This window comes from Solea senegalensis, linkage group LG9 (genome assembly GCF_019176455.1).
Source record: "Solea senegalensis isolate Sse05_10M linkage group LG9, IFAPA_SoseM_1, whole genome shotgun sequence".
In the NCBI taxonomy this organism is placed as follows: domain Eukaryota; kingdom Metazoa; phylum Chordata; class Actinopteri; order Pleuronectiformes; family Soleidae; genus Solea; species Solea senegalensis.
The window spans coordinates 18,759,518-18,773,379 of NC_058029.1; the positions used below are offsets into that span (position 1 = coordinate 18,759,518).

The window sequence follows — 13,862 nt, forward strand, 5'->3', positions numbered from 1 at the left end:
TGTCACATGAATTTCTAGTTGCTTTAGTGCTGAAATGATGCATGGAGGGTGAGAATAATTTTCTTTTAATGCAAAGAAAGTCATGTAAATCACCCAAAATTAAATGTATTCATATATGCTTAGTATGTCTATAAAGAGAATTATCATTCGGGTCATTATTTGTTCATAAATAATGATAATTCTTTATCTTACATTAGTCCCAAATGATGAAAAGTTGTCTTTCTGTCTTGATTATCCTATCGATTGTGCGCAGGAAACACATGCAGCTTGTTGACAGTTGAGAGTCAAGGCTTCCTTCTTTCCGTTGTTTGTCAGGTTTTAAAAGGTAAATCCTTCTTATTGTTTTTAACTATAATAACTTGTGTAGGTTTATGACAAGGAACCAAAATCAAAAGGTAAAATAACGCTGTAATTTGGGTAAAACGGGGCTAGCTTGCTTACATTGGCCACATTAAGCTAGCTAAAGCTAGCATTAAATGTCTGTCGTAAAAGTGCTTGGAAAATGGATAAATTAATATCTGTATGTCTCAGTGGTTTAAGTTTTGGTATGCTAAGTCTTTATGAGTTTTAATTTGCTTAATAATGTCTCTAAAATATCACTATAAGATAAGTAGAGTGCTTATAATTCTGACACTGATTAATTTTTTTCAGAAGTAAAATTTTGATTGTAGGACTGCATTTATACTACAATAAAATTGCTCACAAATAGTTCATTGTGGTGGGTGTTTGGAGCGATTTAATAGTCTGTTAAGCAGTTGTCACAATTATTATGACATAAATTATCATAAAATATACCATAAAAATATCACACAGGCAGTGACCAGCTGGTTAAATACAGTTGAGCATTTAGCAGCTAAAAATAGTCAGATTCTTGATGACTAAAAGAGACTATTGACTTATCTCATGAATCTCCGTAACTGTTGATATTAACACACTCAGTTTAACTGATGTAGAACATTAAATTACATTGGCATTTTTTCACAGACGCAGCTGTTCATGGCAGCACTAGAAGGTCAGAGAGGAGGAGAACGAGGAGTAAGCAGTGAACCAATATTTGTTCCCCTTGGCATAAATGGAGATGAAGAGGAAGGAGAATCACCTGCAGTAAGCTCAGGCATCACACCCACCAGCTTAGAAGTAGACTATTCCAACATTCCATGCATATATTACATGTCATGTATGTATTTATAGATTTTACTCAGTGTTTTGGCTCAGCATGGTCAGGTGGGCCTCTGCTTCTATAACAGTGAGGACTCCACTTTACACTATATGATGGACACGCCTGACAACCATGAGCTCCACCTGCTGGCCAGAGGTAAACACACCTGTTGACAAAATAAACATTTCTTTCTCAAATGGACTTCAAATCTTGTTTTTTTAGTGGTCCAAATAGTGTAAATATCGTGATTAATTGCCCCTTTTTTCAGTTATCCAGGAGGTTAGTCCCCACATAATCATTACCAGTGCAAAGCAGGAGCGCTGCATGACCCGCTTCCTGCATCAACTGGGTGAGATGTGCGACATGATAAGCAGAGAGAAGGGAAAACATAAAAATGTCACAAAGTTTTTTTTGATATGATGTGCACAAGCTGTTTCTGGGTCAAGGCGTTCAGTAAGATAAGGGATACTTGATACTATAACCGCAAGTTGTGATAAGAAAGAAGAGTATCTGTATTTCATAAGAAAGTATTTCATAAGAAAACACAGTATAGTTCACAATGTAAAATTATACCTTAAACTACTTTCATTTTGATGATGTCATCATCCATATCCTCTCTGTTGTATCCCAGGTTCAAATCCAGACTACAATCCAGAGGTGGTTACTTATCCATATGTTGACTTTGGTAAACAGATGTCCTCTCATAATATTCAAACATTCGTTTTAGGCTTGATTTTTGTATTAAATTTGAATGATTTTCTGCAAAAAGTGGCTTAATTTTAATTGTCACAGGTCTGGAGGTCAGTAAGCAGAGGCTGCTTGCTGCCCATCTGCCTTTCGTTCCTGCTTCCATTTCTGAGAGAGACAAAATGTCGTACCTTTCCTCCTGTATCTCCTTTGACTCTCCCTTGATGGTGAGTCTCCTGTTTACACCTAATTCTTTCTTTTAGTCATCCTGTCCTACTGCAGGAGCTGGTTTCACAAACTGTCAATCATTTGCTTCTCTGTACATTTGTCTGCATTTGTGTCTTTTATGAAGCTGAGGACTGTGGGCGCTTTGCTCAAATGTTTGGACAGGAGGAGAGTGGGAGTAGAACTGGAAGACAGCAGTGTTAGAGTTCCTATCCTTCAGTTCAACACCTACACACTGTAAGGCACATAAATGTTGCTATTCACACACACACACACTCAGGACTGTGATTACACATTTTCTAAAATGAGAACACTGGAACAGTTTTTTCAATGAAGAATGGCTTTTTACTGCTCTCTGAATCATTTACTTACAGCGTTGCGTTTTCATATTCACATATATCACATTTACTGTATTCACATTTTCCACTCTTTTAAAAAAGAAAGATAAATCTCTCTTTTGTAATGCAGAAATGTCCATGAACGTTAAATGTATAAAAAAAAATACTCTGTGCTTCATCCTACAGGAGAGGTGTGGTGTATATTGATCAAGACACATACAGGTAGGGATGTGTTAAGAATGTACACTTTGAAATTCAGTCTACACAAATCTTTGTCATAAACCTCTCATTATACTCTTGAAATAGTTGGGAACTGTGGGAAAATGTGGGAACAAGTTGGAGATCATTTACATATATGTTGGAGCTGCCCGGTCATTTGGCCGGTATTACAGAGCTTTTCTGGTGATGTAATGGAGTATTCTTTCTCCACAATATACCTGGGTAACATTGCAGCTAATCTATCAGCATAAGACAAATATTAAATAAATTATTAGCAACCACTAAGAACGGATAAGTGGATTTGTATATGTCAAATTCAAAATAAACCCCATGTATTCCCAACAGTGTCTGTTACACTGAAATTGCATAGGTGACCAACTTTTTGTTCTACTGCTACAGTTTCTTGTTGTAGTTTGTTTTGTTTTTGTCTTGAAAATGGAAATGAAAAGTTGATTTAGCCAATAAAAAAAAAAAAATAAAACAATAAGCTGATTTTACATTTGACTAACTCTTCTGACATATCTATGCATTATATGTGTATTGCTGTCATTATATCATATTATATGATTCTTCATTAATGTGTTGTGTGTTTAGTTATTTATATTTATATATTTTTATTTATACAAAAAAAGGTTTTTCATAAACTGAGGTATTTTGTATTGTTCCAGTGTACTGCAAATCTTCAAGTCAGAGCTTCACCCATCAGTGTACAAGCTGCATTCAGGGGAAAAAGAAGGACTCAGTCTTTATGGTGCACCACTTTTATTCATTTTACTTCTCTTACTATGTTATTGTGTGATCATTAATGATTTTCTCTGTTGTTTCATACAGGTATATTGAACCGCTGCAGGTGTAAGTTTGGCTCCAGACTGCTCCGGTGAGAAACACCTTTGTCTAGTCACACTTGGGCTTTAACTTTATTTGGGAAATTATCTTTCCATTCAGAAAAGCACAATTATATCATTTTCATTAACAGTACAGAGAAAATGTTCACTTCAAAGATTTCTAAGTCTTTAAGTAGACCTCTTGCTTCAAAGGCAAAGTATCTCAGCATTATGTTCGTCCCAGTATTTCTATGATTCCATTTCCTTTCATTTTAATGGCACAACTAAAAGGAGAAATGCATATCTGAAGTATTTACATCCAGAGAAGAGGAGAAAGAACATTTAAAGGAAGGGGCTTAACGTTTGTCATGCTTTATTACTGTAAACAGGTAATTCAGTGTGCTCTCCATCATACATGAAACTCAATAATCAATGTAATGTGATGTCCTGTTCTTCTGTCAGCCAGTGGTTTCTGCGGCCGACACAAGAGCTGGCCGTGCTACACAGGAGACAGGAAGTGATACGATTCTTCACGTCTCCTCAGAACTCAGACATCCAGAGAACCCTGCAGTCCTCGCTACGCAACATCAAAAACATACCAGTAATGGCTCTGACCCAGTCACCTCTTTTTCTTCACACCTGTGACCAACTCATGTGTCACCACTTCATTAAAGATCCAGTGTGTAAGAATTAATGTGAGACTGCAGATTGTCACCCACCCCTTATTTCCCAAGTGTCTCAGATAACCGTGGTGGCCTTTTCACACCAGAAAGTATGTACTTTTTGGTTTGCGTTGTAGGCTTCAGTTTCAAATGCAAAACACAAATGCAAACTCTGGCTAGTTTGTGCATTCTTCTTATTCTAAGGCTATGAAAACTAAATGATTTATATTCGTTTTGTGCCAATAAACCTTCCTAAATGTTACACACTGGACCTTTAAAATCATGCTGCTTGAAGCTTGTGTGTGTGTGTGCGTGTGCGTGTGCGTGTGCGTGCGTGTGTGTGTGTGTGTGTGTGTGTGTGTGTGTGTGTGTGCGTGTGCGTGCGTGGGGTAGACTCTTCTTCACAGGATGTCCCTCTCTCACACTAAAGTGACCGACTGGCAAAGTCTCTACAAGGTTGGAGGAGCATTATTAATGCACACACACACACACACTTTCCATGCGACAGATTAAATGTGTTGCTATTGTGTGTGTGTGTTTGTCAGACGGTGTACAGCGCAGTGTGTATCCGGGACACAGTGCGACACCTGCCTCAATCTATTCAGCTTTTTCATGAAATCAGTGAGGGGTTCTCTGATGACCTCCACCATATCACCTCCATCATCAGCCGGGTTGTGAGTCACCATCTCATTACACACATACAGACACACACCCCAGTGTTCATGGGTTTGAGTCTTTCTCTGATTTGGCACATGTAGGTGGACTTTGAAACCAGCATGACAGAGAACCGATTCACCATTAGACCAAATGTGGACCCGGCAATAGATGAGAGTAAGAACAGTGAAGTGTTGGTTTAATTTGCGAGACTTTGTATGGGCTACTTGAATTGAACTCTCTCTCCCTTTGTCAGAGAAGAGGAGGATGATGGGATTGTCGGACTTCCTGACAGACGTTGCGAGAAGAGAGCTGGAACATCTGGATCATCACATTCCGTCCTGCTGTGTCATTTACATCCCTCTGGTCTGATGTTTATATCTACTCAGTTATGTCTTTGCAACAATTACACTTTTATTTAGTCACATGGCTTGTGTCCTTGTGTTGTGGTGGGGTTGATAATATCACATATGGGGGATATTGTCTGTCTGGACCATATACTGTTTATAAGTGGTCATATTTTTATGTTTGATTCTCCACACAGATTGGATTCCTGCTCTCCATTCCTCGCCTGCCCAGCATGGTGGAGAGAGAGGACTTTGAGATAGAGGGGCTTGATTTTATGGTTTGTTTGAGATGCATCTTGTTTGTTTCTGTTTTTCTAAGTAGCAAAATTGCACATGTTTTTATCATCTACATTATCATGTGTGTGTGCGCGCGTGTGTGTACGTTGGCTAGTTTCTGTCAGAAGACCGTCTGCACTACCGCAGCCAGAGAACCAAGGAGCTAGACAACCTCTTAGGAGACTTACACTGTGACATAAGAGGTATTTTACCTGAGAGCTGCATGTGCACCCAACACTTTTACCCCACACACACTTCACTTCCCAAAACCTCTACTGATGTTATACTTCCTCTCTCTCAGATATGGAGACAGCCGTAATGACACAACTGCAGAACACAGTTCTGGAGAGGAGCAGCTCCCTTTACAAGGCTGGTTTGAGTCACTGTGCTATTCCACAGTATTCAAAATATGACTCGGATTAAATGACTGTTCGTGTGAAACTGTGGGTGGATTTTTGCTGTGTGTGTTCTTCAGCTGGGATGTGTTGTTCATTTTGATTCTAATGCAGCCAATGAAACCATTGCAAGTTCTTTTCAAGTCAAGTGATATTTGTCATACAGTAGATAATGATGAATGCTGTAACTGCAAGTTATTCTAGTATTGGCAGAATAAGCGTAAGGGCAGATGATAAATGAAGGTTTTAATGATTGTGGCTGTGGTTTGAATTATCTTGCTGTTAGACTGATTGCAGCTTTGTTATTAGATTTGTCCAGAGGAAAGATTTTCAGGGTTTGCCATTGTGACACTTAAAAAGCATCTCTCTGCTGCCCTTGTTTTAGCCAGAAAACTACAGGTGTTACAAATAACATGAACAATGAGAATGTTCAGTTAATCCAAGTCAGGACAGTGTGGCAGTGAACCAGCATGAACCCTGAAACAGAGGAGGCTCATTGGATGTCACTCATCATTATGTCAATAAGTCTGCCATTAAAAAGCATTATAAAGAATCGAACATGTGTTTTTCATTAAGCTCTTCTTTAGCTCATTTTGACAGGTCACAGTAGGAATTAGAAGACATCATTAACATCAGTAATACATGTCAAAATTCCTGCTGTACAAAGGGCACATTGTCTAAACACATGAAGGAAAATCTACAGTCATAATACAATTAAAACATTTTTTTCTTTTAAATATAATACTAATAATAGACACTGCTTTGGCATTGGTAAGAAGACATTTTTAAAGGACATGCAGCGTATTTAATGTGTGTGTCGTGTAGGTTCTAGATCTCGCTGCCGAGCTCGACTGTCTGATGGCGATGAGCAACGCCTCCCAGGAGTACAGCTATACCTCACCCAAGCTTTCCAGCCACAGGACGGTGGCAATCACACAGGGCAGGTAGGCACTCAGACATAAGATGGAAACAGTTATTGCTGTTCAGATTTGTAAATTTGAGTATTTAACTGCTTTCTAGACATCCACTGTTGGAGCTGTGCTCTCCAGTGTTTGTGGCGAACTCCCTCCAGAGCTCAGAGTCACAGGGCAGAGTCAAGATCATCACTGGACCCAACTCATCTGGAAAGAGCATCTACCTCAAACAAGTAGGAAAATGCCTATCACCTCAGTAACCTGTGGAACAATAAGCTGCTCTGATCTTCTCTAAGTCAGTTAAAGTCAGACATAAGTGCTATTGATTTTTTTTTCCGTATGTTGAAACAGTGTGTGAGTGTCTTAGTTTCCTGTTTACTTGAAATCCGTTTGTGAGAAACAGTTGCAACAAGGGAATGACATAAACAGACTACATCATTCAGTTCATATTTACTGAAAATATAGCATACCACTTAGTTAGAATGGGGTAAGTTCAGGAAGAAATCAGCCTGAAAAAGAGGAGGCCATGTGAGCTCACTGATTCATTTTATGAATTATTAGAAGAAGCGTTTGTAGTGGGGAGAGTATTCACTTTCTCTCTTGTGTTCACACCACCAGTTATGTAATGTGACCCTCACTTTGTGACTTATCTTTCTGACTGATTTGGCCTTGGCAGGTGGGTCTGATTGTGTTCATGGCTCTGATTGGTTCAGACGTGCCGGCGAAGGAGGCAGAGATCGGTTTAGTTGACGGGATCTTCACCCGCATGCAGAGCAGAGAGTCTGTGTCTTTGGGCCTCAGCACCTTCATGATTGACCTCAACCAGGTACACTCACACTGTACCACACTGTGTACATGTTTAATAAAGCAACTCCTGCTAATAACTGTAAGACACACACACACACAAGGCACCGAAAGCAAACAAAATGCAGTGTACTGAACAGTGAACTGTTTGTGTCTCTTTACTCCAGATGGCCCACGCTCTTAACAGCAGTACTGGCAACTCATTAGTTCTCATCGATGAATTTGGAAAAGGAACTAACACAGTAAGAGGAAGCTGTTCCAGCACTCTGTGAATGGACAACATATGTACACTATACTCATAACAAGGACACACAGTGTTATTAATATCAGGCACCTTGAACCAGTCCCAGCCAATATTATCCAATTTAATGCAACATGTGCCACCCATCAGCCAATGGTAACACTCTCCTTTGAATTCCACTGTTAAATGTTTTTCAGCAGTATATACATTTACATTTATTCATTTTTTTTTATGTCATTTAATGAACTGTAATGCCAAATGTTATGTATATAAACACAATTTAAAGGTTTATAAGATTTAGCGACTCTCCCAAGCGTGACAACAGTGGCATTTGCATAACAGGGAGGATTCAAGGCCCTTGAAACAGGCCCGTGTTACTTATTCTCAGGCTACAAACAGCAAATGGGTAGTAAATTAAATTTCTGCCAGTAAACCCCCCCAAAATGTTACACACTGGACCTTTAAATTTTAAATATGACAGCATTTATTTTGTACAGTATATGTGGATGTACAGTATAGTTTGTGTATTATTTTTTGGTAATTTGAGCATATTTATTGCACTAAAACAAGGAAGTGTACAGAAATCATTATGTTCTGAGTATCGCTGCATCCCCTGTCGTCCATCACTGTCTGACACGTTACTCTGGAGAGGGACCACAAAAGTCCAAAACAATTTTATTTGTCTGAGGAAGGAAAAGAGGCGTGGGAGGCAGAAGCTAAACAACACAACAAAAGAAAATTGCCAGTTAAGGTTGAGTTAGTTCTGTCTTGGGTCCTGGCTTATGGATCATGATTTTTTTTTGATTGATAACTCAACGAAACAAAATGAGAAAACACTGAAACAGAAAGACAGATATGACCATCAGGAGTTGTAGCTGACGTTCTTTAGTTGAATTTCTAAAATGTATGAGTATTTACAATCATAGTCACTGGAGATAAGTGTGACCAAAGGCAAATCCAATATAACAACAATTCGTAATGCTTGTGTTTAAAATTGTTGCGGCTTGCCTTTTTTGTCTTTATTAGGAAGCATTTCCTGTCTGCCCTTCCACTGCTGCAGGGTTTCTGTTTGTCAATGCTTGGCTTGATATACTGTGCATTAATAACTTAAATTAAACAAGATGTCTGGCTTAGTTTCATGTGAATATGAAATATACTATCCTGCAATGCAATTAAGTAAACATTATCTTGTTGAAATGCTGCACTAATCAGTCATTGAGAAAGGGGAACATCTGGTGTGGATTTTCTTTCACCTCCAAACCAATTTGTTTTTGGCAGCAACTTCAGTGTGAGACTATCAAGGCTTTGTGTAAAGAGCTTTTCCTGAATTAAGACTGAAGACTTTGGCCCACACCAGGATCCTCCTTCCTCTTTCAGAAACACAGCCAACAGTATAATGTTCTCCTTCAGGTGGACGGACTGTCCTTGCTGGCCGCATCGATCGCTCACTGGCTGAGCAAAGCTCCAGTGGATGTTCCTCTCATCTTGTTGGCCACCAACTTCCACAGTTTGCTGCAGCTGGGCCTGCTCCCCTCCTCTACCCTGCTGTCCCTTCTGGTACTGGAAGATGCATCACCTGAGCTGAACTCAACTCACACACAATAGGCAAAGTGTTTATGCAAACCTTTAGCTGGTTTTCATCATGTTAAAGCTCCAGGGCAGCCCCCCCCTCCCCCAGTAACCCTGAGTAATTACCAAAACACTGCCAGCTTGTCTATCTCACTCCCTCTCCCTCTCTCTCTCTCTCTTCCTCTCTCTCTCTGTGAGTGAGAACCTTGACACACTTTTAGCCTTCTGCTGTGCAAGGCAGTTGATTTTTTTTATGATTTGTACTATACTTTTGTAACTTTTGTGTTGTGTATGTGATGTTCAATGTGGCATTACTACTCCAGACTTTGTCCAGGAAACTTGGAGCTGCGTGCTGCAGGAACAGCAGCAGCTGTGAATGAGCACATGTAAGCATGTTGTCATGCAGCTGTTTAGGGGAGCGCTTGATTTGTTTGGTGTTCTATTGGCAGAGCACATGTTTTCAGGAATGGATCACATTCATGAGAATCCATAGTCTTGACTGTGATCACAACTTCACAACAAAATTGTGGACGTACTGAACGTGCAAGTTTCTTTTTAGCAGTTGTACGCATGTTTTTTGGGCACTTCTTGGCGTTTCCAGCTGTAGTCCAACTGTTTTGCTTCACTAGTGCCAAGTAGCTGCTGTGCTTCCTCCTTGTCTACGTCACTCTTGGCCTAAAGTGCATCACTGTGTGACGCGCAGGAAATGAAAGTCGTGCAGAGCTGATAGTCTTAATCAGCATTGTGTGATCCCATTTGGCAATAGTTTGTTTATATTTAGAAGTGACACACTACAGCTTTTACACCAGTACATGGTTATTTTATACATATATGTGTTTATGATTTATGTGTTTGTGTGTTAGACTCTAGAGACAGCAGTGGATGGAGATGAGTTGGTGTTTCTGTACCAACTAAAAGAAGGAATCTGTCACTCCAGCTATGCTGCCAACATCGCCACACTGGCAGGCCTGCCAGTTAGTCTTGTGCAGAGAGGAGTGGAGGTGAACACACACAGACTGTGGTGTACAAGAGTGTGCTTGTACTGTATAAAGTGACAGTTTGTGTGTGTCTTTGGTCAGGTGTCTGAATTGTACAGGACAGGGAGGCCCATTAAACATATCGACAAAGCATCATCAGATGAGCAGGCAAGCAGGTTTGTTGAACTTTAACTGATCCTTTATGCTCACACTTGAGTGTAGTGTGTGACATGACATGTGTGTTACTAACAGGTGTCAGGCTGTTGTGGAGAAGTTTCTGAATCTAGACCTGGAGGACAAAGACTTGGATCTGCACGGCTTCATGAAAGAGGAGCTCCTGCCCTCTCCTGGAGAGCTGCTGAACCGCAGCTGAACAGTTGTACTTTGTGGTCAGTTTGTTTCTTCGTTCCTCATTGTTTTCAGATGTTACTGAGAGTGAACAGGCTTGATGTTCTTCATGTGATGTTCTTCCTGGATGAATGACATTTATTTACATTACGCGACTAAAATGCTGTTGCAGTAACACTGTTCAGAAATATTAAATAGCATGCGTAGGTTTATGTGGTTTCCTCTCATGTGTTGAAATACTCAAATAAACTTATCCTAAATACATTTATCCTATAATTAAAAGTAGCATGTACTAATTCAATCATACAAAAGACACACAGACAATACAAAAAACCCTGTAAATGCTGATGCATTTTACAGTTTATTATTATTAATATTACTATTATTATTATTATTATGATCCTACTAAGGCTTCAGTGACATGCCAGGTAGTTAGGAAAGCTACACTGAGGCACAGGGGAGTAAAGACTTGAAGTTTGTGTGCCGAGTTACAGAACGGTGTGTCACAGCAGTGTTTGGTCATGACGAAGATGGTGTTGTTAGGGAAGAGCGCCACCGTTGTCTCCACACCACACTCCTCTGCCTTTGCACAACCCAACGTCTTCACATCCAGAACATCAGCTAGGGAAACAAGACAGTGTTCAGTGTAAGATAAGTAGTAAGATAATTAATAAAAAAAAAATCCAAAATACAGTTATGTCAATGTTAAACACACCGGCTTTCCCTCGGCCTGTGAAGCACCGCTCGCCAAGGCTGCAGTTGGTTTGGGTGGTGTAGCAGGCGTCCCAGAAGCCCAGGTCACAGCGGAAACACTCGAGCACCTCCTTCTCTTCCATTGATCCCTCTGTGTCCATGAGCAGCTCTGGTTGCTCTTTCTCCTCACCTGAACAGAAAACATCCCTGTTTACTAAATTAGTAAACAGACCCATTGAGTCTCACTCAGGTAGGAAACCTCCTCTGCGGAGGAGAACTGGCCAAAGCTTTTATGTAATCACTTGTTGGACACATTATTATTCAGGGGTGCTGAATGTGTGAAGTGCTGGAGTGTTGCTGCGGGGCATCAAGCCAAACTGATGAGCCACATTCTGCCAAGCACTAAAGCATCTTGGAAATATTTAGTTTATACTGTGGCAGTCTGGAATTTGTTTCTTTGACTGGGTGACTTGAGCTATTTAGTGTGCTCCAAGCCTTAGGGAGCATCATGTTTTTATTAACAGATACTGGAATTAATAGAAAACACAGTGGAGGAGTTGGATTCTTCCTGTCACATTGTACTGAACAGTCTCTTTGAAAAGAAAGGAGTCTGTCTTGGATCTTCGGCTACTTTTCTTGTCAAAAAAGTTTCCCAAATGTCCATCAGACAAGAGTGAAAATGTATTTTGAGGACCTTTCAAGAGAAACACATACAATACAAATAACATTACATAAAATGAACATGACTTATTAGAATGAAAGCAATCGTCAGTTGCTAAGTGGCTGGATTCTGCACTGCTGCAGTCTAAGGAAGGACTAATCTCCTCCTCATGGCTATAAGATGTTTTTCAGTGAGACTCTCAATCCTTATCCCCTCTCATCTTGTTAGCTAGTGCTAGCTCAGGTTTACAATTTGTCAAATGAGAGTAAAAACACAGCAACATATCATCATAGCCTTATGATTTATATCTTTACTCCATTGTCTACTAAAAATGCAAACTTTGACTCTACATTAATACAATAAATTCTACTTTAATGAATATCGTAACTTGTCGATAGTGGAGGATGAACACTAGTGCTGTTTGATTATGTCTCGTTTACATTTGCTGTATAAAACTGAGTGTAGCTGTATCCTCTAAAATGAACATAAAGGTTAAGTGTAAGTAAATACTTTGAACAAAATGATTTATTATAAAGCTGTAAATGGTTAATCCGTTGATTCCACACGTGTAAAGGTTTGCTGCATTTTGGTTTTGCATCCAGTTAAATATGTCAGGATCTTGGTCAGACAGCACTTTGGACCTTGTTTTATAGAAGAAGACTGACTGTAAATCAATACAATAACACCGATTGGAAAATCAAAATGAGTTGCAAAGCTAGATAGTTGTAAGACTGTCGTCTTTGAATGCATTTGAATTATTCAGTACGTAATAACCTGGGACTTCGAATCATGTCATATATGGAAAAAGAAAAGTAACATCTTTTATTTCACTAATCCTGAAGGCTATTGATTGAGTATATGGTAAGGTTGCTTAATATTGCTATAATATTTTTAATCAATTAACCAATCAAACCCTTGAATAAACATAACCCAGTTATATTCATTGCTGTTGTTGAACACTGAGATATAAAATCAACAGGTTCTTGCAGAAATACAATTTTAAAATTAGATATACTACGGGGGACTACTGTGCACCTACTGTGTCCTCTTACCTTGAGCCACTTTGAGCATCATAACTGCAAAAACACAGAACATTAGTGGTCTCATGTTCAGCACGATCCGTCTTCCATGGGCAACACCATGAGCACTGCAGATGAGACCGGAAGCAGGGCTGAAATTGGATTAGTCAGGAATACACCTGTTATCTACCCTGCGCTGACCACAGCTATCACGACAGGCTGCAAACCATCAAACATGTGAATGTCTGCAAATGCAGAGGAGGTGGGAAAGTAGAGTTTGGCAGCCAGGATTTTATGTCATTTGGTTGATGCATATAAATGAAGGTCGTGACTGATCCTTCTGTTAGTGAAACTGCTGAATATCAGATGTGGACAAATGTCATGGAAAGCATTTCTCCATCCGTTTCTCCATCAATCCTTGTTTCTGCTGAAACGGATGAAGAAGGGAGAAGAAGAAAAAACACTTCCAAACTGTCATCTTTAGGCTGCTTGATCTTTAGCCGCTCTCTGCTCATCCAAAAAAATGTCGACCGATGCTCCTCACACTCTTAAGGAACAAAGAAATAGCATGCGCTCTTAGTCAGTGCATGTTTAAGCAGCTTACGGCCTACTGTCCGTCTGCTAAGATATGTATCACTGCATACACACACACACACACACACACAGTGAAAGAGGAGGGATTCAGTTTGGTTATATCCTCAATGCAGCATAAAATATGTTGCTGAATTATGTAATGCTGCTGCATGCATGTGAATGCCAGGGTTTTCTTGAATTGACTGTTGCTGCAGTGATGTGTGCAGTACAGGTGTATGAAGATTCTGAAAATCCCCACCGGGCACAGAATTCTTTA

General features: G+C 39.7%; 2 protein-coding genes across 3 annotated transcripts; one reads left to right on the plus strand and one right to left on the minus strand.

Annotated features, from left to right (window-relative positions):
• The first annotated feature begins 254 nt into the window (after positions 1-254).
• Positions 255-10,866, plus strand: msh5 (mutS homolog 5). Of its 2 annotated transcripts, XM_044034792.1 has the most exons (26): positions 255-325; positions 985-1,104; positions 1,192-1,315; positions 1,428-1,508; positions 1,791-1,844; positions 1,952-2,073; positions 2,199-2,308; positions 2,596-2,631; positions 3,297-3,379; positions 3,460-3,505; positions 3,915-4,053; positions 4,508-4,570; positions 4,660-4,788; positions 4,873-4,945; positions 5,025-5,134; positions 5,313-5,393; positions 5,507-5,594; positions 5,693-5,760; positions 6,612-6,730; positions 6,807-6,933; positions 7,377-7,526; positions 7,672-7,746; positions 9,156-9,302; positions 10,178-10,315; positions 10,394-10,459; positions 10,544-10,866. In XM_044034792.1, exons 2-26 carry the CDS (start codon positions 997-999, stop codon positions 10,772-10,774), a joined length of 2,568 nt encoding a protein of 855 aa, XP_043890727.1. In that variant the 5' UTR covers positions 255-325; positions 985-996; the 3' UTR covers positions 10,775-10,866. The 2 variants fall into 2 exon arrangements, with proteins under 2 accessions (XP_043890727.1, XP_043890728.1); XM_044034793.1 differs by lacking the exon at positions 255-325 and having other exon boundaries at positions 605-1,104; positions 10,394-10,467; positions 10,544-10,727.
• A 104-nt stretch (positions 10,867-10,970) lies between these two features.
• LOC122775089 (sperm acrosome membrane-associated protein 4-like) lies at positions 10,971-13,561 on the minus strand. Its single transcript, XM_044034819.1, has 3 exons — positions 13,046-13,561; positions 11,355-11,522; positions 10,971-11,260 (listed from the first exon to the last, which is right to left on the minus strand). The coding sequence occupies exons 1-3, from the start codon at positions 13,098-13,100 to the stop codon at positions 11,034-11,036; spliced, it is 450 nt and encodes a 149-aa protein (XP_043890754.1). The 5' UTR covers positions 13,101-13,561; the 3' UTR covers positions 10,971-11,033.
• Between the last annotated feature and the right edge of the window lie 301 nt (positions 13,562-13,862).

What these genes read in the sequence shown, in the direction of transcription:
- msh5 (XM_044034792.1), top strand. Translation starts at nt 997, where the DNA reads ATGGCAGCACTAGAAGGTCAGAGAGGAGGAGAACGAGGAGTAAGCAGT. An exon ending in ACTGGCAAAGTCTCTACAAG is followed by an intron (nt 4,571 to 4,659) that starts GTTGGAGGAGCA and finishes TGTGTTTGTCAG; the next exon opens with ACGGTGTACAGCGCAGTGTG. An exon ending in CCTCCATCATCAGCCGGGTT is followed by an intron (nt 4,789 to 4,872) that starts GTGAGTCACCAT and finishes TGGCACATGTAG; the next exon opens with GTGGACTTTGAAACCAGCAT.
- LOC122775089 (XM_044034819.1), bottom strand. Translation starts at nt 13,100, where the DNA reads ATGAGACCACTAATGTTCTGTGTTTTTGCAGTTATGATGCTCAAAGTG. An exon ending in GATGCTCAAAGTGGCTCAAG is followed by an intron (nt 11,523 to 13,045) that starts GTAAGAGGACAC and finishes TTTTCTGTTCAG; the next exon opens with GTGAGGAGAAAGAGCAACCA. An exon ending in CACAGGCCGAGGGAAAGCCG is followed by an intron (nt 11,261 to 11,354) that starts GTGTGTTTAACA and finishes TTGTTTCCCTAG; the next exon opens with CTGATGTTCTGGATGTGAAG.